Below are 26,481 nucleotides of genomic sequence, written 5' to 3' on the forward strand. Positions count from 1 at the left end.
AGGGATACGGAAATCAGAATAAAGCTGATCAAGCTGATGCAAGAAAACCAAAAGGAATGCAAAGTATTTATTCAGTAACACCAACAACCAACAGAAGGTATCTGTAACTACCTTAAAAAAAGCTAAGATTTCTACAAAGAGAAGAGACATCATCAACTCATACTGCATTTCTCTTCCTCAGTATGAGAAATATGCATGACATCAGTCCAGATTTTTCAAGCCATTAGAGTTGGTGCATGCCACTGTCTCAAGTGACTGTAGCCAAAAAACTCAGCTGAAGGGTTGGAAGGACTTTGTAGTGCAATAAACTATTACATTACAAATAAGACAAGATGTAAAACAAGAGCTTGAGAGGGAAATCTCCTTATCGATATTTCTGTTTACATAAAACAGAATTGTGTACAAAGTCAGAGCAGTGCATTGCATAGTTGAAACAAGCACCAGCACGGTAATCAGCATGATATCAAATGAGCAACAGGGTTGCTTTAAGAAACCAGAAGGACACTGCATCCTGAAGCTTACTTATTGTCAGGCTGCGGGGGGACGCTGAAGCAGCAGATAAAGCTGATGTATTTGTTGTAAACTTTCCAGCATTCAGGCTTTATTTGTCCGAGTTTGATACTCCCCTCTGTGGGTGGAGAAGCTGAGGGACTGGCTGACGTCACCCAAAGAGCACAGATAAAGTGCAGTGCCCACAGCTGTGGGATGAGTAAAACTTCCTAAGAGGTATACAAGGTCGGCTGCTCTGTCCGGCAGGTGCTCTGCTGACAGCACCCTTCCTCCTACAGCTCGGCTCCTGACACAGACCTAAGGAAAAAAAAAACAGTAACCAAGAAAAACCTGTCCAGAATGCCACAAAACGTTATCCTCCAAGGACCGGCACCCTGGGGATTCAGGCTTTCAGGAGGAATGGATTTTAACCAACCCTTAATTGTAACCAGGGTATGTACACTTTCCATTTCCTTTCTATTTATTACATTTATTAGTTATTGCAGATTTTTGCCCTTTCCTTTTCTGGAGTTCAGAGATGCAGATGAAGCTGTGAGGAGATTAGCAAGTAGCTGCTGGTTCTGAGGAGAGCCAGCTCAATCCTAATGGTTTTTACAAGTTTTGTGTGACATGTTTTGGGGATTGCTTTATTGGTCTAAGAGACTTTAACTGCACTTCTACTTACGCCAAAAATTGAATTCAAGTGCCTTGGCAGCAGAAAAAATCTGGCATGATTTCCCCAGGCATTCAGATGAGAAAAGTAGTTCTGAGCCCACTAAAGGCCAGACCCCACTTTTATCATTTTCACAACTAGCCTCTGTGATCACTGGGGGACAAGACTACTTGGCAGCAGCTCCTCATGTCTGGAAGTTTGTGCTTTGCAAAGTTTGCTCTGTGTGAACTTTACAATATTAATCTGATGCTCATTTAATTAAACCAAGTTCTGATTATTGCCAGCAAAGGCAACAGCACCTGTTTTTACACATGTAAAAGTTTTCACTTTCATGAATGTTAAATCAGTGAATTATTAGAAAGTTATCCAGTCCTGAATATGAAGGAGAGAGTTCTTTGGTGCTTTCTGCCATATTTAGAAACAATTTACCTTACCCCCCAAATAAATGGCAAGAATCTGAGCCTTCATTTTTTCATGGATTTTGAGCTATTAATTAAGATTTAAGAAACCAGTTACTCGATGAATGGAGCATACAAAACACTGTCAGCTGCCCTGCATCTACAGGCATAGATCTACTCAGAAGACAGAATATGTATTTTGATAATTTGTATATTTTGAAAATTGTGTTCAATGCACATCAGTCTAGAATTAGTTCTCCTTACATTTTTGCTGCTTTTCAGAACCTCAGACACACTGAGTGCGTGTTCCATGAGCCTCCAAATCACCAATGCTTTTTTTTTTTTTTTTTTTAAAAAGCCCTGCACTATGACTCAATATATACACTATGCCTGGTATTAAATAAACATCAAGAGCCTTGAAGGATGGATACCATGTTGATTCCTTGCAGTAAATATGCTTCTAAACAAGAGTCTGTAGAAAGTTTAAGGACCAACCTTTCATGTATTATACTAGTAAAAATTAATTTCATTTAATCACTTATTGCAGATTTATATAAGCATAAAAGATTTTACTTATTTTAAACAGAAGTAAACCAGAATGCTATTATTTGACTGTATGTAGCTTCATAACAAATACTCATAGTACACAGCAAAACCTTTAGAGAAAGAGGAGACAAAAACATTTAATAAAAAAGAAAAAAAATCTCTAAATGTTTTTGGGCCTTCATTGCCTTTTATGGGCCTCCAAAAGAAAAATAGTTTCCATTATCTCTAATGAAAAATATTTTAACGGTGTCTGGTTTGTATTTTCTTTGTGTTTAGATTAAGTGCAATGAAGTTTAAAACTGCAATAACAAAGGATGTTACTATAAATGTAACTTTCTAAAGAATAAATGATTTTGCAATTAACTCATACCTAACAAATGCCTCACAAGACATAAGCCATTGATTTCTAGCATATTACAGAAATGCTCAAAATCACATTTTAAGTAGAACTATGAAATAAAATATATATAGGGAAAAATGACATGTTTAAGTTTGCTTAGCTCAAGTTCAAGAATATTAATGGTAGATTTGTTCAAAATTAATATTTTTGTTGCCGCAGCATACATTTAGAAGACTCCCTAAATAAGTATTCGTGCAGTACCCCTTAAGTAGTAGTGAATATTTTGCAAGATTCATATGCCTTGCTTTTTAGGGCCTAGGTGTTCCTTTCATAAAACGTATCACCAGCAGCCCATTAACATTTGGCTTAACTGTCCAGACAAGAAAAAAAATTATTAGCCATTAAAACATTAAATAGAAATTATTTTTAAACACGTTTTAAATAAAATATTTGGACAGGTGTTAAGTTTGGTTGGACATAGTCCTTGTTCAACAGGAGAAAGCTTTCACCAGGACTTGTTAAGAGAGACAGACAGTATAAAGAGATCATCATCCACCTGTCTAAAGAACAGATGTGATCTCAAAAGCCCATCTGCAATTTCCCAAGCAAGGCAATTCTCTTGGCTGTTTCAAGCAAATGCAAAAACCACAGATCATGATCACTGGTAGGGTAGGAAGAACAGGAGGGGACTAAAAATAGACATATTCAGATTCTGTTAGGGTCAGAAACAACGAATTAATTAGAAATAATGAAAACGTTTCTTGAAATCCTTGGAACTTTACACAGATGCAAAGAAATTACATCAATGAAACTGATCAAAACCCTAGTCTTAACAAAACTGAACAACTTCAGTTTATTCTAACCAGAAGATAAGATTTCAGGTTAAGTGTTTAGACGAATGCAATCCTAGAATTTAAGTCATATTGGATAAAGCATTACAGAAACAATTAAAACTTGTCAAGGTTGGAGGGAATGGCGAAATATTACCAACTCTAGATTTAAGTTCTATTCTAATATAAACCTTTACAGATCACAATGCAAGTATTTGTATTAACTCAAACTTATATTTAGCCACTCTGTCTGCAGACATTCATTATTCTCTTCAGAAAACACAGAGCCTGAAATATTTATGGAGTGCCATGATGAGCTTCACAAGTCTGTTAACAGAATGCAGAGACTTTTTCTTCAAAGTTTCATAGGAGACATTGCCCCTCATGTGGTTAAATAGTTATCTAGTCCCTGACAACTTCTGAATGCTCAACATATATCCTTGCATTTATCCAAATCTGAGATACCTAGGATACAGGAGCAACAGGCGTGCCATACAGACATGTCCTGAAGAGCAAGGCAAAAATTTTCCCAAAGCACCAGTAGAATCTACCTCATGCAGCAGGGGTGAGCAAGCAACAAACACTACAGTCATAATACAATTTTAAGTGTTCACAATACACACTTAATGCATGACTAATAAGTTCCTTAAGAAACAGTATCACCTACATTATTGAGATACCCACAATATCAATATTATACCCATGATATGGTGTGATCTTGCAATGCACAACCTGGTCCGTTTCTAGAAAATATAGGCTGCAGTACTTTTGTCTGCCCCAATTCCCCACAAGCAACAGTCAAGATTTCCCCCTGAAATACTGAGGAGAGGGAAGAGCTGGCACCCGGCCGTATTCCTCCTACCCATCCTAGTAGCAGATCTCCATCTCTTTCCATCAAACCAAGGAAGAGCAGATGAGGCAAAGGATTATACGAGGGCAGGTAGTTCTGCACCCCAGAAGGCCTGGGCAAGTAGAACTCAGCACTCCCGTCAAGGCATTAAGGCCCAACAGACACGTCCCAAAAGCCTGGCAATAATCAATTTAGCTAAAGAATAGGAAATACAGACTCCTGTCCCTTTCCCTCCTTGCTCCCACCAAACGATGGTAATCCCATCCAATCGTATAATGGTATCACTGCAGCTGGTGACATTATGTTAAGAAAATCCAAGGGATTGCACATCATTACCAGCAACACAGAGTGAGTTAGGTCTGTTAGCAGCACAGCTGCAGGGGAACATGCCATGCTAGACTACTTTATAAGGCAGGATCATTATCTCAGTACATTACTGAGGTATGCCACAGATACACGCTACGACAAATCATCTGCATAATCTACCGAGTAACCTATATAACAGTTATTCAAGCAAGCTTACTCTTGAGAGGGAACCAACAATGGCTGGTTTTGCCCATTTTGGGTATTAAAACATTAACAGTCACACTTGAACACTAGGACTTCTGCTGCAGTTTGTCATCCCACGCATGTTCACAACACGCTAAGCAAAGTAAGGAGCCATTCCAGGTTAAAGGGAGAAGCATTATGATACCTTTATCCCTGTCTTATTACAACAATGTAAGTGATCTCAGTGTAGTTCTTTTACACTTACAGCTATTGAAGTTTGAGAAACAGACAATTTTGGAGACTCCAGACTTAGAATTTATGAGCAACTTCCTCGATTCATACTCAAATAGATTATTCAGGCACCTTAATACTTTGTTAAGCACACAATACATGAGTCCATTCTTTTGGAGGGTGAGGGGATAAAAGCCTCCAGCTGGCCACAGGTACCCACTTGGAAAGTTTGACTGACTCGATAATAGTACATGCATTGCAGTTTGTTACCATGAAATCAAAAATAAGTTTACATGCTGGAATGCAGAAAAAAAACCCACAACACAAACTCTAAGTTCTTTGAGCATTTAGACCCCCCTAACAGAGATGGACTTGAAAGAAGAGAGATGACTCTATTTGGCTGATTTTTGCCATTGTTTCAATACTAATACAGTGCAACACATATCAGAAAGAATATTTCTATTTGACTTTTATGCTGACAGTACTGTCACCTTCAGAGGCAACAAGTCTGCCAGGTTCACAAAAGCTGGGGTCCAGAACATGCTGGAGGTATACTGGGCAGCTTAATCTCTTCCTCTGCTGGGAAACATCAGAATTGAAGAACATCTCCATAGCATGTTTTCCAGTCCTCCATAATGCTTAATTACTTTTCATAATTGAGATGGCACTTGCTTTCGCCGTAGCAGAATCCATGGTGAGATAAATTCTCTCCAATAGCTTTTTTACTTCATACATGGCACAGATCAGAGAACTGCTGTTGTAAGAAAGACTATATTAATATTTTTGTTCTTCACAGTGGGATTCATTTACTTAAAAATAAGCAGCTAGTGTTGTTTTAGATGAATCAAACTGTCCCCCTTGTTCTGCTGTTCCAGAAGAGCTGAATTCCAGAAGCTTATGTGCTACATCCATCAATTTCATGTTGCTGTCTTGGTTATCAAAGGTCATCTAAAATGGCAGTACACACCTAAGGGACCTAAATTCCACTCAGTGACCAAAGACCTGTTTAAATGGTGTAGTGGTATGAGAAGTCACCCGTTTGCAAATAAAGGCCTGCAATTCTAGAACAAGCTTTAGTAACATCTAAGGTCATGGCCTCTCTACAATAGTTATTTTAAAACGGAATTATGTTGCATTTCAATTATTTAACAATGATGTAGAAGATTACCAACAAGACCAAAAAAAAGCAAGCATAAAAAGATAAGCTCAGGGCTTTTTCTATGAACGTCACTGACATTGGTACATTTCCGTGAGGTATGAATTGCACCACACAGATCACTTTAAAGGATCAGGGCCACTGTTAGTCAAATGCAATGGGAATTAAAGCTAAGCACTTTTAAGGAGTTCAGGATCTGGATTAGACATGAATAAAGAGAAAAATGTCATTTCAGTGTTATTAACATATTTATGATTACTTAGCGATACGACATGAGAGGCCAGGCCAACAGAAGACACAATAACTACTGTATTTGTCCTTAAATGTGGTAAGACCACAAGTGGCTTTCTATGTTATCCAGTCAATGGCACATCATACACATGAACATTAAGTAGCACAATTTCTTAACAGTTCTAGTCTTCTGCTATTGCCTGGAGTTGTAAGGGAAAAACTTAACTGTTTTTTTCAAGCAAATTACACAATGGCAGTTGAAACAGAAGATTCAGAGACAGGTTAAAGTAACTACAGAAATCAGAGTGGAAACTACTTAACGCAGAAGTGCAAAGATAATTTCCATCTAATTTGAAGTTATGATGAATAAAGCATTTATATGGTGATCTGACAATAGAATTACAGAGGGTCTGGCAGAATTAAGAACTCACTTTTTTTGTAAGCAATCATATAGTTGTTTACAGGCCCACACCTATCCTCTCTCCCCAGCCCAATAGGAAGTAGGGAAGCATGGTGAAGTTTATTTTCTCTATCAATTTTCAGGTATGCATGGTGCTTAAGCAGTTAAATTATGTTTTTTTCAGATTACACCTGGAAGCAAGGCTTCAGCTGCAAACCTGTGCCCTGGTGATGTTATTGTAGCTATTGATGGGCTAAGCACAGAGACCATGACACATAACGATGCCCAGGAGAGAATTAAAGCAGCTGCACATCAGCTTTGTTTGAAAATAGAGAGGTATGTGTACGTGTCTGCTTATTTCTGAAAGAAGATACTACCCAACCAACTGATTATACAGTACAACTATTATATAGTGTAACTATTTTAAATAGTTTTAAGAATTTCACAAAACCTTTAAAATTACAAGAACCCAGACCTACCTCACCAACTCCAGATCAGGCAAGACTCCCCAGAAGATGTCTTCATGGGCCCAAGAATAATAGCTTCCCTGAGGCTACTCACCACATTTATTGAGCTGTACCACCTACTGCCTCTGCTGACTCCACAAGTTCCACATTTGCTGTCAGTAAACAAGCTGTTCTTCATATTTTTGGGAAATAATAAAACCCTCAGCTGGCTGTCACTTGTCTAGTTGCCCCTCTGCTCTAACACTCCCTCAGCCACAGGTGTTTATCATTGCCTCCTGCTCCCAATCACAGACCAGCCTGCTAGTATATCCTCCCAGTTAAGGAAAGCAATGTCATGTCAGACTTTCATACGGGGTTACAAAGGAGGGGGTTTAAAGCTCAACTCTTCAGTCACAATGTATTAAACCAAATACAGGATTCTCAGAGCAACATTAAAACCAACATAAAACGAGAAAACCCTCTCTTACTGAAACTGCAGGAGTCCAGAAACTTTTTGCATTTGTTTCTCTCACCTAAAGCCAGCAAGAGAAACAACCCGCATCTTCACATCTCCTAACTGAGGTTGCTCAGCCTTTAATCAGAATCACCTGGCCCACTCTTTCAGCTGTCCCCAAGAATCAGACAGCTCTGACTGACATGAGACCCGCAAGGAGGCACAGCACTTTATTACAGCTGTCCATAATATTCCTTTCCAAATAGAGAAGGGTTTTTTTTTTTGGAAGGAGCATTGTCTAATTACTAGAGCACATGCCACGGTTAAAAAATTTCTGCAGTTAATTCCAGGTTCTGTTACAGAATAATATATGCCATTTAGCAACTCTCTTAGGAAGTAATTTTCAAAATATGATAAGTGTAATTGTGCCTATGAAATATGTGTATATTTTTAAAATGCTAAATATTTGTATTTATATAACAAACAGTACTAGATTAATATTTAACGTTAATGTTACACTACTTTAAAATTAGCTGCCAAATTTCGCTTTGTCAATGAAGACAGAATCGTAACTGGTATTTGCATGTTTGTTATCTCTGCTTCAGTGACTGAAAGAATCATCTGTGCAACTTCTATTTACAATTACACATATACTTTGCATACTAGATTGCACTCCTCCTACATTGAAAAGCAGGCTTTGCATGGATATTGTGGTCATAAAAAAAAGAAATTTATTTTGTTCTGGTTAAGGATTATTACTAATATATTCACTTATTTGTGCAAAATATTCTGAAGATCCAACATTCCTTCTATCAACAATTAAAAAAACAAAACCGTAAAAAGTTTGGTCAGCTCAGGTCAGAAAGGCACTAATTTCCTTTTGCCTTTGCATTTGGTAACTATTAACAAGTTATTTCCCATTGTTAATAGTATATGTAATTTTTAAAAAAGTAAATACACTTTTATATATTCTTTACATATAGTACACTTTATATATCATTGAAGCATTTTTATGTCAAAACATTAAAAAAGGATAGAACAAACTGAAAATTTTCAAGCTGCATTATATTTTATAGGGACATATACAATTCTATAGGAATTCGAGTTATCTAAATTCTGCCTTTTTTTCTTTCTAGGACAGGAACTAAATTATGGTCCCCACAAGTTTCAGAAGATGGCAAAGCACATCCCTTCAAGATAAATTTGGAAGCTGAACCACAGGTATGAATTCTTAAAAGTTACCTAACTATTTCCATTTGCCTTTTTACACTCTAAATGATCTCCCTTGTGGTCATTGAAAGTCTTTGAATAGCACTTCATCCATTATCTGCCAGTTCAAGCTAAAACGAACCATCACAATTGTGATATGTATGAACACCATTTTATCTGACTGGATGGTTTTGATTCTTCAGCTATAACTGAAACAAAACAAGTTACAACACATTCTCATTGTTCTTTAAAACTGTACGTATCACTATAGTTTTATTACGGAAAGAAAAATCTCCTTGTATTCTGATACAGTTTAAGTTGCTTTAACTCTTTTAGAGATTCTTCATCATATGAGGAAGTTCTTCAATTGGGAATAAACGTCAAGTACCAAAGCAATACACTCATCACATCACAAAAGTCATTGTGATGTAACAGTCAGTTAAACAGAGAGATTCATTAATACTGAGTCTCTTTACTTCTATGTATTTTTATACTACACCACAGAACAGAAAGTTACAAATTTGTACAAAGCCATGTACTGATCAATAAGCAAACCATTCGCCACTTCTGGCCAGCACAGTCTTGATCCTTGTGTATCAGCAAAGCAAATCCAATCAATTAAAATCTTCCTCTCCAAAATTGCACCCAGTCCCTTGTGCAAAGCTATGAGCCGAAGTCTCTGCGTTGTTAATAGTTAATAGCTCGCTACTGTCTACAACTAGTGCTTTATTCCTTTGTCATTCCTCTTTAACCTACATGAACATTTGCTGTTCTCTCAAGAGGTGGGAGGAAAGAGCATTCTGCTGATCCTGGCCTTCCAGGATCAAAGCAAGTATGTCAAAGTATTTATTCTGTGCTATCCTAGAAAAATGTAAGTGCAGATTCCATTTCAGTAAATCCTATGCAATAAATATTTTCACCAATTCTGTTTTCATGGAGACACTCCCAAACATGAATATGGTATTTCAATGCTCCAGTTCTCTCTCTTCTTTCCAATGTAAAAACTTGCATTAAGTGATACAGCAAACTTCATCTGAAATAACATAGCCTCTTCAGCAGTAGGAGGTAGTATAATGAAGAAACAAAACTATTTTAAATTGCATATTTTTGTGGAATAGCTAGGATGTACATAAAATAAATAGCAATGGAACAAATTCACTGAAAAAACTATAGAGAAAATCATGTAGGCATGTATGACGGGAGAGTAATCCCTTTGCACGAAAGCTGCGTTCCTAAAAAGGATAGTTACTTAAAAATAAATCAGAAGATTTCACTAAGTGCTATTTGGCAGACTATCAAAAAGCAGTCTTCATTGGGCAATCAGAAAAACTGTTTCTCCTAGATTAAATAGCCAACCTCTTCTAGAAAAATCAGGAGTACTGAGTATAATAAATAATAGGCCCCAGAAATGTAGCAATGCTTGTAAACAAATATGTTAAACCATTCTAGGAATTATTTATATTTTAGATTAAATTATTCCATCCAAGAACATCCATCACTCTGATCTCTCTGTGGAAAAAAATAGCCTTTTTTTCTACAATTGTTGAAATTTTAAATTAAATTAAATTAAATTAAATTTTACTGCATATTTAGTCACAATACACAAGACCCAGCAGTGTGTATACCAGTAGTGAAAACAGTACAACATCAAAGTTTATTTAACCTCAGATGACAAATTATTGCACAAATATAACCTGTGCTGTTTAGGTCATATTAGAGTTTGCTAAGTCCAACAATAAATAAAGGCATTGAAGCCCAGACGAATAGAGAAAAATCCAAAAGCAGTATAGTATTCCTTCACATGTAAACCACTTTTATCCCAAAGTATTGTACATATTGACTGGTGTGCAGAAATGGAAAATCATTGAGTTCTATAAAAAGCATTCCCTCCATTCATGTAATAATTAAAATTACTCAAAAGGTCATAGATGTTATGAATGTTGTCAGATTTTTTTCACTTTTGCCGGATAGACATTTTAAAGTTCACTAAGGAAGTTTGACAAAGGGAAGTCAATAATTTAAAATACGTTATAAGCCAACTAAATAACAATAATATATGCAGACTTACACAGTCATCTTAGTAAGTATCTAATACTTATTTGCAAGCTAATAAAAGATAGTTATAAATGAAAGTAAAACATATTTTAAATTGTTCAGCAATTTGGCCAAATATTTGGCCAAAGAATGCTTACTTTAGCTTGAATTAATGAAAATTATTCTACAGATGCTTGGAGATGGTTATGTGAAAACTAATAAAACTAAATACTGTGCCTACTTGCAGCTGTGGAACAAGGAACCTTTACGCTGTAGCAAACTTTTGCCTTAGGCTGAGCATCCCCAAAGAGTCATTTGGAGACCGATACAGGCAATTCTTATAGCACAATGAAAGCTCTCACTATTTTTTCCTCTGGGAAGAGGAAACTGAGGCAACAATTCTAGTAAATAACTTACAGCAATAAGTGGCTGACTGAGAGCCACTCTTGAAAGCTACACATTCCCACATAAAAACCAGCCCCCTAATTTCGTTAGTCTGGAGGAACCTATAGCGTGATGGATAAATAATAGGAAATAATAGACTACTTGAAGTATTGCTAATACAATCACATTGTATTCTGTATAAAATCGACTTAGAACATAAGGTTCTCAAAGAATATAATTAGGAAGAGAAAATAAAACAACCTAAATGGCAAACTGTATCTTATAAAATTATTTTTTAAATGCTTTCTGCTGTATTGTCAATGTAAAACAATACTATGACCTGTAATTTTTTTCTCGGTTACCATCCCTTTAACCTCATCTAAAATGAATTTGTTTCCATTACGACAATTTCTTGAACTGTTTTTATTTGGGCTTTTCTTTTTTGCTTCTATCTTTGCCTTTGAACATTTTGTTCAGTGTGACTAGGCTTTTGGCCGTGAAAGACATTATACATTCCTGGGAGACATAAATATACTATACACATAGATAAGTATCAAAACCTAAAAAAAAAAAAAAAACCACCAACAAAACCACTATTCTAAAAAGTAAGTTTATAGCCTATTACCACTTATAATCAAGTTTTGAAAGAATATAGTTGTGCTAGTCTAGTTTTGAGGACCTACTCCCTTTTCCGTAACAGCATTCACAGATAAAGATTTTAGTCACATGATACCTCTAAAATGTAAACATCTGTGTACTGTCATAGCAATGATCCCCAAGGAATGCCATCATATGGTCTCTGTCGTATGCATTTTGACAGACTTTGGGGGCTCCATTCATTCTATTCGTGATACCTGTATCAATGCAAAATGTAGTTAGCCCTGCAAAAAGGACAAAAGTCAGCTAGAAAAAAATTAAGAAATTAAATACTGTAATTCTCAAATATTCCTGATTAGGAATTTCAACAACCTCCAGTTCTCATTTAGCTTTTGAACTAAAGGAGGACTTTTCACAGATTCAATGAGATCCAATAAACACAAGAGCTGGACTATTTTTGCTGCTGTATGTTCTGTCACTGACATTTTATATGAATAGATGAGTTAAAAAGAAAATGGAATTGAAGTCTAACTAACTGCAAATACTTGTTTCACAACTGTTATGTTGTAAACATGCTATTATGGTGCCACGTCTTCTGTGCTGTTCATTTGTCAACAAGAAATAAAAAAAAGGGGATGAAATTACAATGTTCATGGTTGTTTTTGTTCGTTTTGTATCATACATGGATTTAAATCAATTTTAAATACTTTGACATTAATATCTTTCATTAAGTAAACATGATCCTAAACACTAGTAGACTATTTCCGTTTACTAATACATTTTGTTAATTGCAACCCAGTTCTATCAGACAGAAACAAGGAATTGCAAGTAAAATCTTTGTGCTCATTTATCTGATTGCTGCTTTCGGTAGCCTCTTATAGTGCAATGCTGCTAAACATTTTCATTTAATAAAACTGCTTTTTACTGTTTGCCTTTTCTGGTTGCACATTCTATATAACCATGACTTTTCTTTAGGTCTGCCCCTAAGTATATTTCTGAGATTGTTTTAAATGAAAACAAAAGGGCCAATTCACATTCAGGTTTTCATAATTTTTATAAATTATTCACCAAAGCTTTGAACAGAGACTTGATATTGTCTGAGAAAAGAAACGATGCTCTGAGGAATGAATAAAAATCTACAGATGTCAAAAACGTGTCCATGCTTACCTAATCTGCTCTTATTATCTTGGTTTATTCTGTGGATTTGAGTACTCAAATATCTATTTTGGTTTTTGGTAATAGGTTGTATTTGTTCTAACTGGAAATTTTTTCTAGCATTCCTGAAGGCTAATGTGATCTAAAAAAGGCATTTCTGCATCAAAAAACCACTTTGTTTAGAGTTTTATTTAGCAGAATAGGGAGACTAGTTTGTACAGCTTGCAAGACATAAGTGAAAGACCACAACTGCACCTGAATAATTTTAAAGCTGAAGATGTTGGGTGTGTCATCATTAAAAATATGTGATAGCAAATACCAGAGAGTGTAAACTGTACACAGTGATTAAGCCAAAACCTCTGATGCCTAAGATACAAGCTTCAACAATTTGAAATAAAACTCATTCAGCAGTATCAGAACTTAGACTGTCTACAGGTCATATGACACAGTCAGATAGCAACATAAATACAGAAATGGTCTATAGTATTGTAGATGTATTCCTAGTACACCTATCACACTCAAAACCAAAGCCAAATCAGACAATTGGCAAAGATTTCTATGAAAATTGAAGTATTAATGACCTGTGCTATCCTAACATTGCAAGTTCCAGTCTCTAAAGAAGAGACCAATTCAGACTGTAGAAACCTATTTGTTAGGAACAAGAGCTTTTTACTGCATGTGGATGGAAGTTCAAGTGCTCTCACAGTACTGTCTCCAAAGAGCACTGCAGGACATCAGGAAAAGGTGATGGACTACAGCAGCAAATGCTCTTCACCCACTAGGGCAGAAGGGGAAAAAAAACCTTCAGCAGATGACAGCACTATTTTTTCCAAAGTCTGTATTTCTGTGGATTAGGGATGGACCTGAGCTGACAGGGACTCCAAGGAGACTGTACTAAATATACATAATACAAATAAGCGAATTTTCACACAGTCAACAGTCTTTATCGTTCCTGGCCAATCACTACAGAATAACATTGTAAGTTACCTGAAAGATCATCAAAGATTTTGTTTCCAGATCTTATCCCTATGAATTCCACGACTGGAGGAAATTATCTGGGCCAACGATAAACAAAATCGCATTCCAGAAATAAACAAACATAGGCAGAATGATTTCCAATTTACCCATTTCTGGGTTTTACTTATGTATGATGATTTCATATTATCTTTAAATTATACAGCATCACAATTTTTGACACACAGGTATGCTTCAAAGAAGAATGTCCTCAATCTGATGTGCATTCCAGACTATTTCAGTTAGAAGAAGTGTTAAAAATTGTGTGTTTTCTAGGCAAGACATTTACAATAAAACCTTCATACTTTTGCGAGTCCCTCCATCAGTATGTGACAAAAAAACAGAATCCAGAGATTAGCACTAAAGCAAAGCAATTAAGCTAACTATACACTAAATGTTTCTAAAAGAAGAATGTAAACAGTGCAAAATCTAGAGAACAATACAACATGTTACTATAATATTCATCCCTCCCAATTCTTCTTAAAGTTGCACACTATTTACAAATGTGGAATGCCTTCTGTTTGCCCTGAGGCAGGAAAATAATAGTCTCTTAATTTGTATGGCTTAAGTAGCATATAGAAAATTCATGGAAAAATATAGTATGCTTGCACCAGTTAAAAAAATAACAGTCGCAAAAGTAAAAAATGCAGATTAACAATACTGATGTTGTCAGATTTACTCATTACTAGCTTTGGTGTGCATTGTAGCTTTGTGTATTTTGTCTGCCTATCACGTACAGGAATTCAAGCCTATTGGTACAGCTCACAACAGAAGGGCCCAGCCTTTTGTTGCAGCAGCAAATATTGATGACAAAAGACAGGTAGTGAGCTCCTCCTATAATTCTCCAATTGGGCTGTATTCATCTGGCAATATTCAAGACGCGCTTCATGGACAACTGAGGGGTCTCATTCCTAACTCATCGCAAAAGTGAGTACTGGTATTTACTTACAATACATGGTCATTTGTGGTATATCACTATATGTTCTGTTTTCAATTAAAAAGTCCAGCTCTTGCTGTTTTTTCTGATAATCAGGAGTTTATTGATTATCCAAAAAAATGGTGATACATGAAGCAATTTTTCCAACACAGAAAAACTATCCATTCAGCTCTGTAGTAGCAACGCTGCAGGTAGCTAAAATTTGCCCTCTATGTTGGGCTGCAACACTACCTACCATCCTTCTCTCTCATCACTGCACTTTACTCTGAATGTTTCTGAACACTAAAGTGATTGTATTTTGAGCACCAGGAATGTACAAACTAAATACGGTTACTTTATGGTTACAATTTTAAAAGTTTGTAAGCTATTTTTTAACTAGAAATAAACATTTATACATGAAAGAAAGTTATTTTAACCCTCTTTTCTTTACAGGATATGAACTACTTTGAACACAAGCATAATATTCGGCCCAAACCTTTCATAGTCTCAGGCCGAAGCAGGTTATAAACTCTGAGTGCTGTGCTGGATTTGGATGCATGGTGTTATTTTTTAATGGATACTCACCATTCACATTAATAAAGCATACTGATGCATTTGAAATTTACTTATAGTAGTATATAGCCTAACACTGAAATTAAAAAAAAAAAAAAAGAAATGGTTGACTTACAGAGATCAGGCTTGAAATTCAAATTTCTATTTCCAAAAGAAGGCAGGTCCACACTCCCATCTCAGTTATATTGATATGAGTCTGAAGTAACTGTATTCATGAACCTGATTCAGTTTACAGTGTAGCACCAGATATTGTATACTTATAAATCTATTGCACTCTGAAATTCTCCTGTCCGAATGCAAATACATGTAATTTGTTAACTTGCTAAATAAAAGATAACTAGTTATATAAATTATCATCTAGGTCATTCAGAGATTTTAAGTTTGCTTTTCAGCAGACCTCTATTCAGAAGGCAACCTAATGCAGAGCTAAAATAGGAGAACTATCTGATGCCACAGACATGTAAAGCTCTAAAATGCGGAAAAGCTTATATATTTACATCCATCATTTTAATGTAATATTCCTCTATCATAACTGGGGGTGGAACACCTCACTTACTATTATTTACATTATTAAATACAGAGAGGAAAAAACAATGCAAATTCTGTGGCTAGAAATGCAAGAAAGCTTAAAAGCGCATGAGTGATGCAATATATTGTGATGCTACCCTTTACCCTTTCTAGCAGTAGCAGTTTTTACCAGTGAACTTAGTGTTCTGCATTTCATTCTGAAAGTTTAAAATGCCTGCATTACAATTATAACCAATTTAAGTCTGACAAACTAGACCAGAAAAACAGGATGATAATTGATTCCTGTGTACAAAGGACAATCTCATATGGATTATCAGTTTTGTGAGGTGTTAAATTTTTCAACCACCTGAGTAATAAAGAGGAGTCTGTAGAAGATGGATAGAGTCCCATCCTTCTGTGAACAAGAACTATCAATGTAGAACACCCCCATAGTGAAGAAAAGGTGCCCATCTCTCCTTGCAGTCTGATGCTGTTACAGGATAAATGACAAAACAGTCCTTAGCCAACATGCATGGCCTCTAATCATAAGCAGCACTTGCACACTGTACCTAAACTGACTTTTGGACCACTAGGTACCATTTACAGGTACCTAATCGGATTTATGGAGATTCAAATGAGTGTATCAAGAGCCTAATCTCCTAATTCAGAAACCTCAATTACACATTTTCTGTGAAAATACTGAAGTAAATGGCCATTTTCCAGCATGTCAGACGGGGAAAAAACCTGCAAAAATTAACCTGACAGCAATGCAACAAGTTTCAGAACTTTAGTTGGGCAAGGCCTGTCAGGTGTTCTAGCACTGGAGAAGTCCGTGTTTACACACTGCAGAATCTCTCACGGAAGGTGTTACACCTACAAAACCTTGGTTGTCACACTGTTTGTCTGCTACTTCTTCATCAGTTTGGCTCAATAGAAATCCTCTGCTAAATACAGCAAAAACCAAACCGCCACCTTGACTTTAGGACAGAGACCTGAGGCTAAATAAGACTTCGACTAAAAGAAGAGCTGATTCTGGTCTGTAGGTTTGAGCTAACGGATTTGACATTAGCCACAATTTCGGACTTTACTCAGGCAAAACTAACTGGAAATTATATTTAATACATTATTATATTTTATTTATAATTTACTTATAATTTATTCTGTTTTAACATTACTTTGGCTGCTCATAGCAAGAGTTGTGCTTTTTCTAGCCTTTTCCTGCTACTTTCCATTTACTAACACTATCAGCACTGACAAAACTTATTCTACTGCGCGATCTAAAGGTGGTCTTGACTCTTCTAAAAGAAAAGACTGCAAATTCATAAATTGCCTCCATGTGAATTTTTTGGCTGGCTCATGCTAGGTGATGATGCAGAACTGTACTTTTGCTTTAAGGCTTGCCTACCATTTCTGGAATTAGCTTTCTTTTGATATGTTTTTGATGGTAGAGTATATATTTCCCTTTGCATTTTTGAGAAAGTGGTCCTACACAAATTCCCCTCTGAATCAAAGGGAGAATTTTGGGTTGTCTTCTCCACCCAAGAGTAGCTACTGAGCAGAGTACTGTACTATCAAACTGGGAAATAGAGTATTCTCCCAGGTTTATACAGAATCATTCAGCTTGGAAAGAACTAACCACAACCCTGACATGCAGATTGGAGGAAAGAGATTAAGCATTTATCATCTCATAGCTCTGAATATCACATAAATGGTAACCAATGACTGTGGAAAGCCTGGGTTATGTGCTGTTACACAGCAACAGCAAAGAAATATCCCACAACAAAGAAAGCCTCTGAGGTGCTATGGAGAAAAAGACTTTGGCCTTAATAGTCACGTTATTTTACTAATGCTTTTCCGGAGATGACTAATTGGTGTGCAGTAACTTTACTTCAGTAATGTCGAGCAACATTAATATTTCTAAAAAACTGTACATCTTTTTTATTACGTATAAATTATATGTAAAATCTACTTCAAAAGCAGTAAAATTAATTCTCTGAATACACATCCATTGTTCTTGTGAAGGACCACTTTACATTCTACTGGAAACACTGTAATTTAGAAATGCAAAAGTATGCCTAGCTGGTTTAGAATCTTTTCTTCTTTGAAATTTTCAACAAATATTAAAAAAATGAAATATATTAGTAAACTAATTTTAAAAGATTAATAAATATCTTATTGTAGAATTTCAGGAAATCTAGGAAATGTCACGTTCATTATTTCACACTACTTTGTAGCAGTCTCTTCAACTGTGGACTAAGATGGTTGTGAGGTACAGGACCAGAATGATGTGTCTAGGATTCCGGTACTGCACGTGTTTATTCTGTCACTGACATGGACAACTCAGATAACCTTTGTATGCTACCCTTTTGTAGGTGTTAAGAATTACTCAACTAGAACAAAGAATTTTAGGGAGGCTTAATTAATCCTCAATAAAATCTAGCCTTAAAAATGTAAAGTAACATTATGTTCTGAATTATTCAATCTATCAAAGAATTTTTACTATCTTTAAAGAAAATGCATGCCAGAATTTTAAGGACTGCTTTATAACTGGCATTGATACCTTTTACAGGAAAATACTTTTCAATGAATACACATACTTTTGCTTTTCTCTACTTTCTACACTTTTGCTTTTCTGTATCTGTTCTATTTACGCTTTTTAGCCCTGTTAACATCACCGTATTCCTGTACTTTTGTCTTTATTCTCTATAATCCGATATGCATTGCACACTCTTCTGTAATCTGGCTATTAACACAGCGGATGCAGCACTCCTTCGGGGATTGACTGTGGCAGTGGACGCAGTACCCCCTCTTCAGTTAGCACGGTTAGCTCTATCTGCCCTACCGAGCTGAAAGCAGTGTCTAAGATGGCCCCTAACATTCCCTTGGAAATGGAGCTTCCCGGTGTCAAGATCGTACACGCTCAGTTTAACACACCTATGCAGTTGTACTCAGATGACAATATCATGGAAACACTGCAAGGCCAAGTTTCTACAGCTCTGGGGGAAACACCCGTAATAAGGTAATTAGAGCAAATATTTATGAATATACAAATTTAGAACATACCAAAAATCATGAGCTTTAATAATATCAGTCTGTTTCTACAAAAATGGGTAAAAGGGTTAGAGAGAACCTAAGTCAATTAAAGCCATTCGATATTTTCATTAAAATATTAGTCATTTACAATTTTTAACCCAAAGTATTAAAGGAGTCTTTCAGAATTTACAAATAAATATTTCATAGGAAATACTTTTATATTTGTAGCTAATAAATAAAAACTGGTGATACTACCTGGACTATTCGCTGACTGACCACTCCAAATCAAGATTCTGATTCCCTCCAGAATTCAAAACTATTTATTATTGTTATCATAATTATTTATTTAATAACCATTTAATAACTTATTCTTATTAATAATTAATAAAATATTAACTCAAATTTATTTCAACTGTTGAAATTCAGGTTATGAAGCTTAGGAAATCTTGTAGATGTATATAGTGTCCTAGATATTTAACTCCCATTCAGGACAACTCATTCAGTACTATTCAGTCCAAAAAGAGCCAGAACTGACTTTTTAGGCCTACTAATCCATCTCTGACTTATAAATTTTATCCATTGCAATGACTAAAAGTCAGGTAGGAACCTGATGTATCTGGAGAAAAATTATGATTATACAATAAAAATTCTTAAAGCACTATTAATTTTTTTCAAGGGACAATTCATCATTCACATTGCTTTAGCTTTACTTTTGCATAATAGTAACTTATTTTTCTGTTTTACAACAGTACTTAAGTTAATAATTCATAGTATGTATGGTGTAAACTAAAGCTAATTACTAATACTTTAAATTAGCAATAATCATTGGCATCAATGAGCCGCCTTCAGCACCTTGCAGAACTGGGCTGTTACTAACCATAAAAATCATATTTATATAGAAGTATTTAATTTCACCCTATCTGATAAAGAAAACGGTAGTTCATGAAGTCTTTGCAGAGTGGTGTTACTCTACTGCATGAATATTTATCCTCAATCACAACAATTAGAGAGCAATAAAATAAAAATTTGCTTTTTCTTTATTCTGAAATCATGGATTAAGCCCAGAGTAATCAGATTTCACAAATGCCTGTGGCATTCCCAGTTTGAGAACTGACTCTCTACACAGGTTTGAAATGTCTCTTTTGTTGTGGGATTGGTTTTCACTATGTATGCATTTAGAAATTTTCTCTCACACCTTTGTGTCTGTTTTTTTGCCTTCTGTATGTAATTGTATTATCACTTGTTTGATGTTTAGAAATATTTTAGTAAAGAGGAGAGAATCAAAGGTTTAATTAGCCATTGCTGCGAATTGTAAAAACTAAGCTCCTTCTATTCATTAAAAGCTTGTGACAAGAAGAAAGTGGTAGTTTCTTCACTAACTTAAAGGCAGCTCACAGAAATGTTGACTGATGAAGATGCAATTAACATAAGCAACAGGGGTCACTGCCCAACTGCCACTGCTCTTACGGTGCCATTTGACAGCTTAGATGCTATCCTGGGAAACAAACCAAACCATATAAAGCAAAACCCAGTCTAATTCCTTGTGGAATTAGTTGCTTATTTCCAGTGGAAACTTACCTAAGGTTTAACAGACAGTAGGAGGCCAGTTGTAATAGGAAATTTAAACCAGACATTTATATATGTATCAGTGAGATAACAGACTTCATCAAAGTAAATTTGGACATTTCTAATTAGTACCAGTAGCAGTTTGAAATTTACAGATGCCACACATTCAGCCTAATTCCTGCCAGTAGTCATCTACTCTTCCCCTCAACTACTTAGGATGTTAGTTATCATGATGAATTTAAAACATTCAGCACAGTTTAAAATACCATGAAATATTCTTGGTAAAATCTTCAGCTCATAGTCATTCTAAATTCAACCATCAACTGTTGTTTGGACAATAATTTACTTTATATTTTTATCATAGAATTGGCATTACAAAAAGTAAGCCATGTACCATTCTAATTAAATTAAGAAATAGAATTTCCATTCATCAGTGTTCACCTTACAGTGCTTCCTACTATGCAATACCTACTTCACTCTTTTTTGTCATCTCCATAAGTTAAATAAGTAACAATTATCTTAGCCAAACAATCACTGTATTAACTAGTGATTGAGCCAACTTAGAAAAGGAAGAACACCTTCACGTCATGATACTCTCCCAAAAGATTTGTTTGCTTAGGTTTTGGCTGACCTTATGTAAAGATATGAGCTGTGATTTTAACAACATTCTTGAGGCCAGCTGCTGTGAAGATGGAACTTCTGGATACCATACCAAAGAGCACCTGGTAATACAGCAGTTGATTACAGGAATGCAACTGCTTTGAGGTTAAACATTTCCAAATGCTATTAGAGCTAGAACAGTAATTATGGAAATGCTTTCATGAGTTTGTAGATTTATTTTTGTAACAATTGCATAGATTCTTTTTTTCAGCATTTTTTAGATCAAGAGGAGACTATATAAAGCAACACTACTTGGAAGAAAGAATCTTTCAGGAATTGTAGAAACACATTGTCTTTATGTTTGTTTCCTGAATCATATTCCATGCCTGGTATTGCTTTGTTAAACTGCTTTATCTGCTCTTCCTCCCTGTGATACAGTGACCCATCTCCCAGCTCAGTGCCTCAGTCTGATGTGTACAAGATGCTGCATGCCAACCAGGAGGAGCCCAGTCAACCACGCCAGTCTGGCTCCTTTAAGGTGCTCCAGAATTTAGTCTCCGAGGAAGGTGGTTAATAATGACATATTCTACCTGTTCAAAGCATTTTTAAATGTTTGTGGGAAGGGGGAATCTGAGAAGAAAATAGGAGAGATCAGAGCTATAAGAATTTCTGAAAGCCCAAGTCATTCTGAATCTTATAGATAGCACACCAGCCTCCTAACATTTTCCCCCTTGCTTTGATAGCTAGCAATCTCCTGTGTGAATAAAATGGGGGTGTTAATCACATTTTTCAGAATCTCTTCTCAGATTTTAAGATTGTTAATGTACAAAGTTGACTTTACCTGAATGATAAAAAGTTTTATGTGAGAGAACTTTTGGGACAAGCTGCATATACTCAAGACACCAAGAAAGCAAACACTCTCTTCCACATCCAGGAAAAGAGAAATTTAAACCATCTCCTAAAATAAGTTTCACCCATCCCCTCTTCATTCTAAATAAAAATTGAAGAGGACAATGTAATTTACAGTCATATTTCCTTCAAATGAGTAAGTTTTGAAAATAACATTACTAAAGGCTGAAGTTTGTTATATTTACAGTAAGTATAAAGAATAAAATACAACCAAAATTAACCTAACAGGTAAATAGTTAAGATTTTAATTTTTATATCTCAATATTTATCAGAGAAGGGATAAGTACACCTAACTGTCTATATATGTCATTGTGGGATTTTGGTTGGCATTTTCTTGTATTTTGCTATAATTTTGTATTCATATCATGTTACTAATCTTTCCGAATTTGTTGTATGGTTAGTTATACAAATAAGAAGCTTTCTAACAATAGGTCTTGACTATGTTATGTTGCTATGTTAAAGCCAAATCCTCCTCCCTCTCCTGCTATGCCCAAGACCTACTATCAGAGAATTAGATGATGTCTATGAGACAGAGAGCACTATCTATGTAATCACTTTGGTACTTGCTTTTTGGCTAAAGCGACACAATATTTTTCCCGATTCCAAAGAGGTGGAATCTGGCCCACTAAACTTGTATAGAGAAACATCATTGTTTGTTGATATAAGCGAAAGCCTGTAAATACATCCAGAAGTCTATTTACAGGAAAAGTGTTTAACTGCATCAGATGCTTTGATATTAGTCTGTACATAACAGGATTGTTTTGGTTCTCAGATGGACGCCCCGTGGGTACAAGAAGTGTGAAAGCACCTGTAACAAAGATACCTACTGCCATGCCTGGTGTCCAGAAAGTGCCACTGTGTGACAAGTGTGGGAATGGGATTCTGTAAGTTGTCTCTTTTTAGTTTTAGAAATCTCTAGCACATGTCCTCAAACACCACTGCAGACTACAGGAATGCTTTCCAAGTGATGGTCTTGGTCTCCATCTGCACTAGCAGAAAAATGCTTCTAGACAACAGAGATGTAAAAATACGTTGTTCTAAATCCCAAATTATTAACCTGTACCTTAGATACTTTCGATACTGGTGATTTCAGTTTTGACAATGTACTGTTAAGGCTTTAATTAAGATTTCTCAGGATCTTTTGCAAGTCAATCATTAACACACACATAATGAAACCAGCAGTTACCTGTGCTGCATTGTCTCAGGCTGTGAATTCTCAAAACTTTCTTGGTAGTGTAAAGCATCCTTCTCCCATCCTCAACCCAGAGGAAGTATCCAGAAAGCTCTGTGGGCTATTTTAAAACTATCAGATTTCTATCTGAATGACATCACTAACTTCAGCAAAGAACACAGATAATGATGAGCTCAGAGAACACAGTCACTGAGGAAAAGGAATGTGGTTTTTAAACTGATTTTGTCACCATTTTGATAGGTTAGACTGTACTTTCTGTGTTGGAGCCAAACTAGCATGTTTCTTCAAACTCTAGTTTTCCAATGAACTATTGAACTATGTGATCAACTCTACTTCATTTTATGTCACTTACTTAAACTCAGCTTCCAACCTTAAATCATATAGTAGTTGGCAAAACCACCAGATGAACAACCTAAAAGCCTTGAGATAAATACCTTGAACTTACTTTGTGTCATACTGTAGTTTCTTCTCACTTTAAATTCATATGAATTAATTATTTTTTTCTTTTCATTGTTTCCATATAGAGGAACAGTGGTGAAGGCACGTGATAAATACCGGCACCCAGAATGTTTTGTGTGCTCTGACTGCAATCTCAACCTGAAACAAAAAGGCTACTTCTTTGTGGAGGGCCAACTATACTGTGAAGCTCATGCACGAGCTCGCATGAGACCACCAGAGGGATATGAAGCAGTTACCGTTTATCCAAAATGCTAGTCTTATGTTAACACACAAATATATGCATGTACACAAAAAGCCATTAACAGCTTAGAACTGCAGTACAAGTGTCAGGACTTCTGCCTGATTCCGAAGTAGCAGCTTTTAAACCTTTTCTTGTGGGATTCTGAGGGAGGTGGAAGTCCCTATTAGCCAGCAGTAGCATATTATACCAGTAAAATTCCGCTAAAATATTATTTTTGAAGTTGCCAATATAACTCAATGAAGTATAAACTAAAAAAGCTATACTGGAATAAAAAAAGTGAAACAGCTGAGGTATTTACATGATTACTATAGCATATACACAAGTGCTCTAATCAAGACATTATTTTTAACATAAATTAAGTATCTGTGCAAACACCAAAGCCATCAAAATGTTACAGGCTGGGCCCTAACAAATGTAGAAACTTGACAGATCATTAGAAAAGCAGCTATTTTACATGGATAGTACAAAACAAGCAGTTGTTCATGTCTGCTTCCACCATCCATTATTCAACTACCATTAACGTATGCCAAAAATAGTTTTTGCTTACTTTGCTTTGCATTTGGGGTTATATTGTCTTAATTTTCTGATGCAGCAACTGTGATAAGGAATAAATATCAAGTCATACAATAAAATGGCTAGTCTAATAAAGACTGTCAAGTAAGAAGCAAAACAGAAGTTCTACATTCTTTTAATGATTTGCAATGAAATCAGCTTTCACATCACGTAGCAGAAAATTGTTCTGAGGCATGCATACACATACATTGTTTTGGGGAAAAAAAACCTCACCACATTCTAATAGGAACTCACTGCAAATTGAGAATGAAAGTAAATTTAAAAACCTTTCTGCAGAAAATGGTACTGGTTTTTTGCATCTCCATCTTTCAATTTCCATAATAGAAACAATGGTGAAATATCATCATAATATCTTTATTGCTGGTAAATTAAAACTTGGACAACTTTAAAAATAAATGTTAATTAAAATATGCAGAGGAAAAATCTTTTATTAAAAGCCTGGTGAAGCCCTAAGGGAAAAAAAGGCTGAAAGAATACAGGTTTTAAATCAATTTCTGAAACTTTTTGAGGGCTACATTGCTTTCAGGTAGGTGCCAGCTACATATACACACCTGACTGACAAACTGAACCTTAGCATTTTCAAAAAATATCAACACGATTCATAAATGATTTATTGGGGTATTTTGAACCCACTTTAAAGTAGAAAAATCTACAAAATATCAAGTCTACAAAACTAGCAGAAATTAACAACTCAGTGGCAAACAATCTTATATACTTTTCTCATTCTACAATATAAGAAGAACACGGAATCAAAATAAGAAGCTGCACATACTTTAAATTTATTTTAAAAATTCAGATGAGTCCCAAAGCTTGAAATCTAATGTCCACATATTCAAAGACTTTTCAAAATGTCTTCAAATATTATTTCAGAATTTAAATGTCTTAAAAATATGTGTGTCACTGCATTTATAATTTATGCCTGCATATCAAAAGCAGACATTAAAAAAGTGTTGCAACAACCTTGTTCTTTAAAGGTTAGTTCCTGAATTATTTTGGGGCACAAAACATAATTCTGCTCCTCATGTATCATGGAGGCTATGTGTAGCATTTATATTTTTCCACTGATAAAGCCCATAAAATAAATCTGAAAATCCTTTTGAAAGTGAGAGTGCACATAATGGCTATTTTTACAAACCTAAAATGTCATTGGTGTTTTAAAATATTTGCTTAATGTTCATTTCTTTGTGGAGCAACTGAAGGTAAAAATAAATCTACTACATATGATAAAGATTCTGTATTTCCTTTCAACTGGTATGAAAAATGAGAAAATGTGAGTGTCAAGTGACTTGACAATAACAGATGTTTGGCATTTTCAGCCTGGCAGAGGAGTATGCTTTGGATTTATCAAACCACTGGCAAGAATGGAACACAATTTTGTGTTAGGCATTTGAGTATATAATCTATGTAAAATTAGCTTTCTAAAACTGAATGAGATCATGTCCTTTCAAAACTGAAGGCCCAAGATTGCTCTCTCTTTAACAGGTCAAACATAGCAATTGTAGATGTGGGGAAACTCTCAGAAATGTAGATACAAGAACTGTTAAGTTAAAAGCAAGTCATAGAACATGACCTGATGCCAAAACTTTGGGGAAAGTTCAGTAGTATTGCATCATCACATGGTGCTGTTTTGAGAGGTTTGAGATTGGACATGACTTTGACAGAATTAGAAGGTAAGCCTATCTAATTGCAAGTACCGACCTATGTGAAAACCTTTACACCAATATAGCATAAAGGAAACAAAGATTTTCAGTTAATGCAGATTCTAAAATCCCTGATCCTGATAGAGGAGAAAAATAGGAAATCTCATCCTACAATCACTTCAGTCTGGGGTAATTGAATATAGAGATTTAAAAGTGAGAGAAAGTATAGCAATTCTCTCTATCGTGTGCTCAAGGCCAAATTGTTTATCTCAGTATGGTGTCAGTGGTTCCTGGCACAAATCCTTTACAAAGTGTGCAGCTAAAGAACTATCTACTTTATCTTCTG

At 35.5% G+C, this 26,481-nt stretch overlaps 1 protein-coding gene across 2 annotated transcripts; it reads left to right on the forward strand.

Annotated features, from left to right (window-relative positions):
* Positions 1–707: 707 nt before the first annotated feature.
* PDLIM3 (PDZ and LIM domain 3) lies at positions 708–25,723 on the forward strand. 2 transcript variants are annotated; one of them, XM_075149222.1, is made up of 8 exons: positions 730–942; positions 6,818–6,969; positions 8,670–8,754; positions 15,296–15,363; positions 18,678–18,941; positions 21,560–21,687; positions 22,803–22,914; positions 23,747–25,723. In XM_075149222.1, exons 1-8 carry the CDS (start codon positions 850–852, stop codon positions 23,934–23,936), a joined length of 1,092 nt encoding a protein of 363 aa, XP_075005323.1. In that variant the 5' UTR covers positions 730–849; the 3' UTR covers positions 23,937–25,723. The 2 variants fall into 2 exon arrangements, with proteins under 2 accessions (XP_075005324.1, XP_075005323.1); XM_075149223.1 differs by lacking the exons at positions 15,296–15,363; positions 18,678–18,941 and adding an exon at positions 14,666–14,853 and having other exon boundaries at positions 708–942.
* Positions 25,724–26,481: the final 758 nt, after the last annotated feature.

This window comes from Calonectris borealis, chromosome 4 (assembly GCF_964195595.1).
Source record: "Calonectris borealis chromosome 4, bCalBor7.hap1.2, whole genome shotgun sequence".
NCBI classification, from domain to species: Eukaryota; Metazoa; Chordata; class Aves; order Procellariiformes; family Procellariidae; genus Calonectris; species Calonectris borealis.

Coding starts and splice junctions, on each gene's coding strand:
- PDLIM3 (XM_075149222.1), top strand. CDS start 850: ATGCCACAAAACGTTATCCTCCAAGGACCGGCACCCTGGGGATTCAGG. Junction 6,970..8,669: donor CTTTGTTTGAAAATAGAGAG/GTATGTGTACGT, acceptor TTTTCTTTCTAG/GACAGGAACTAAATTATGGT. Junction 22,915..23,746: donor AAGTGTGGGAATGGGATTCT/GTAAGTTGTCTC, acceptor GTTTCCATATAG/AGGAACAGTGGTGAAGGCAC.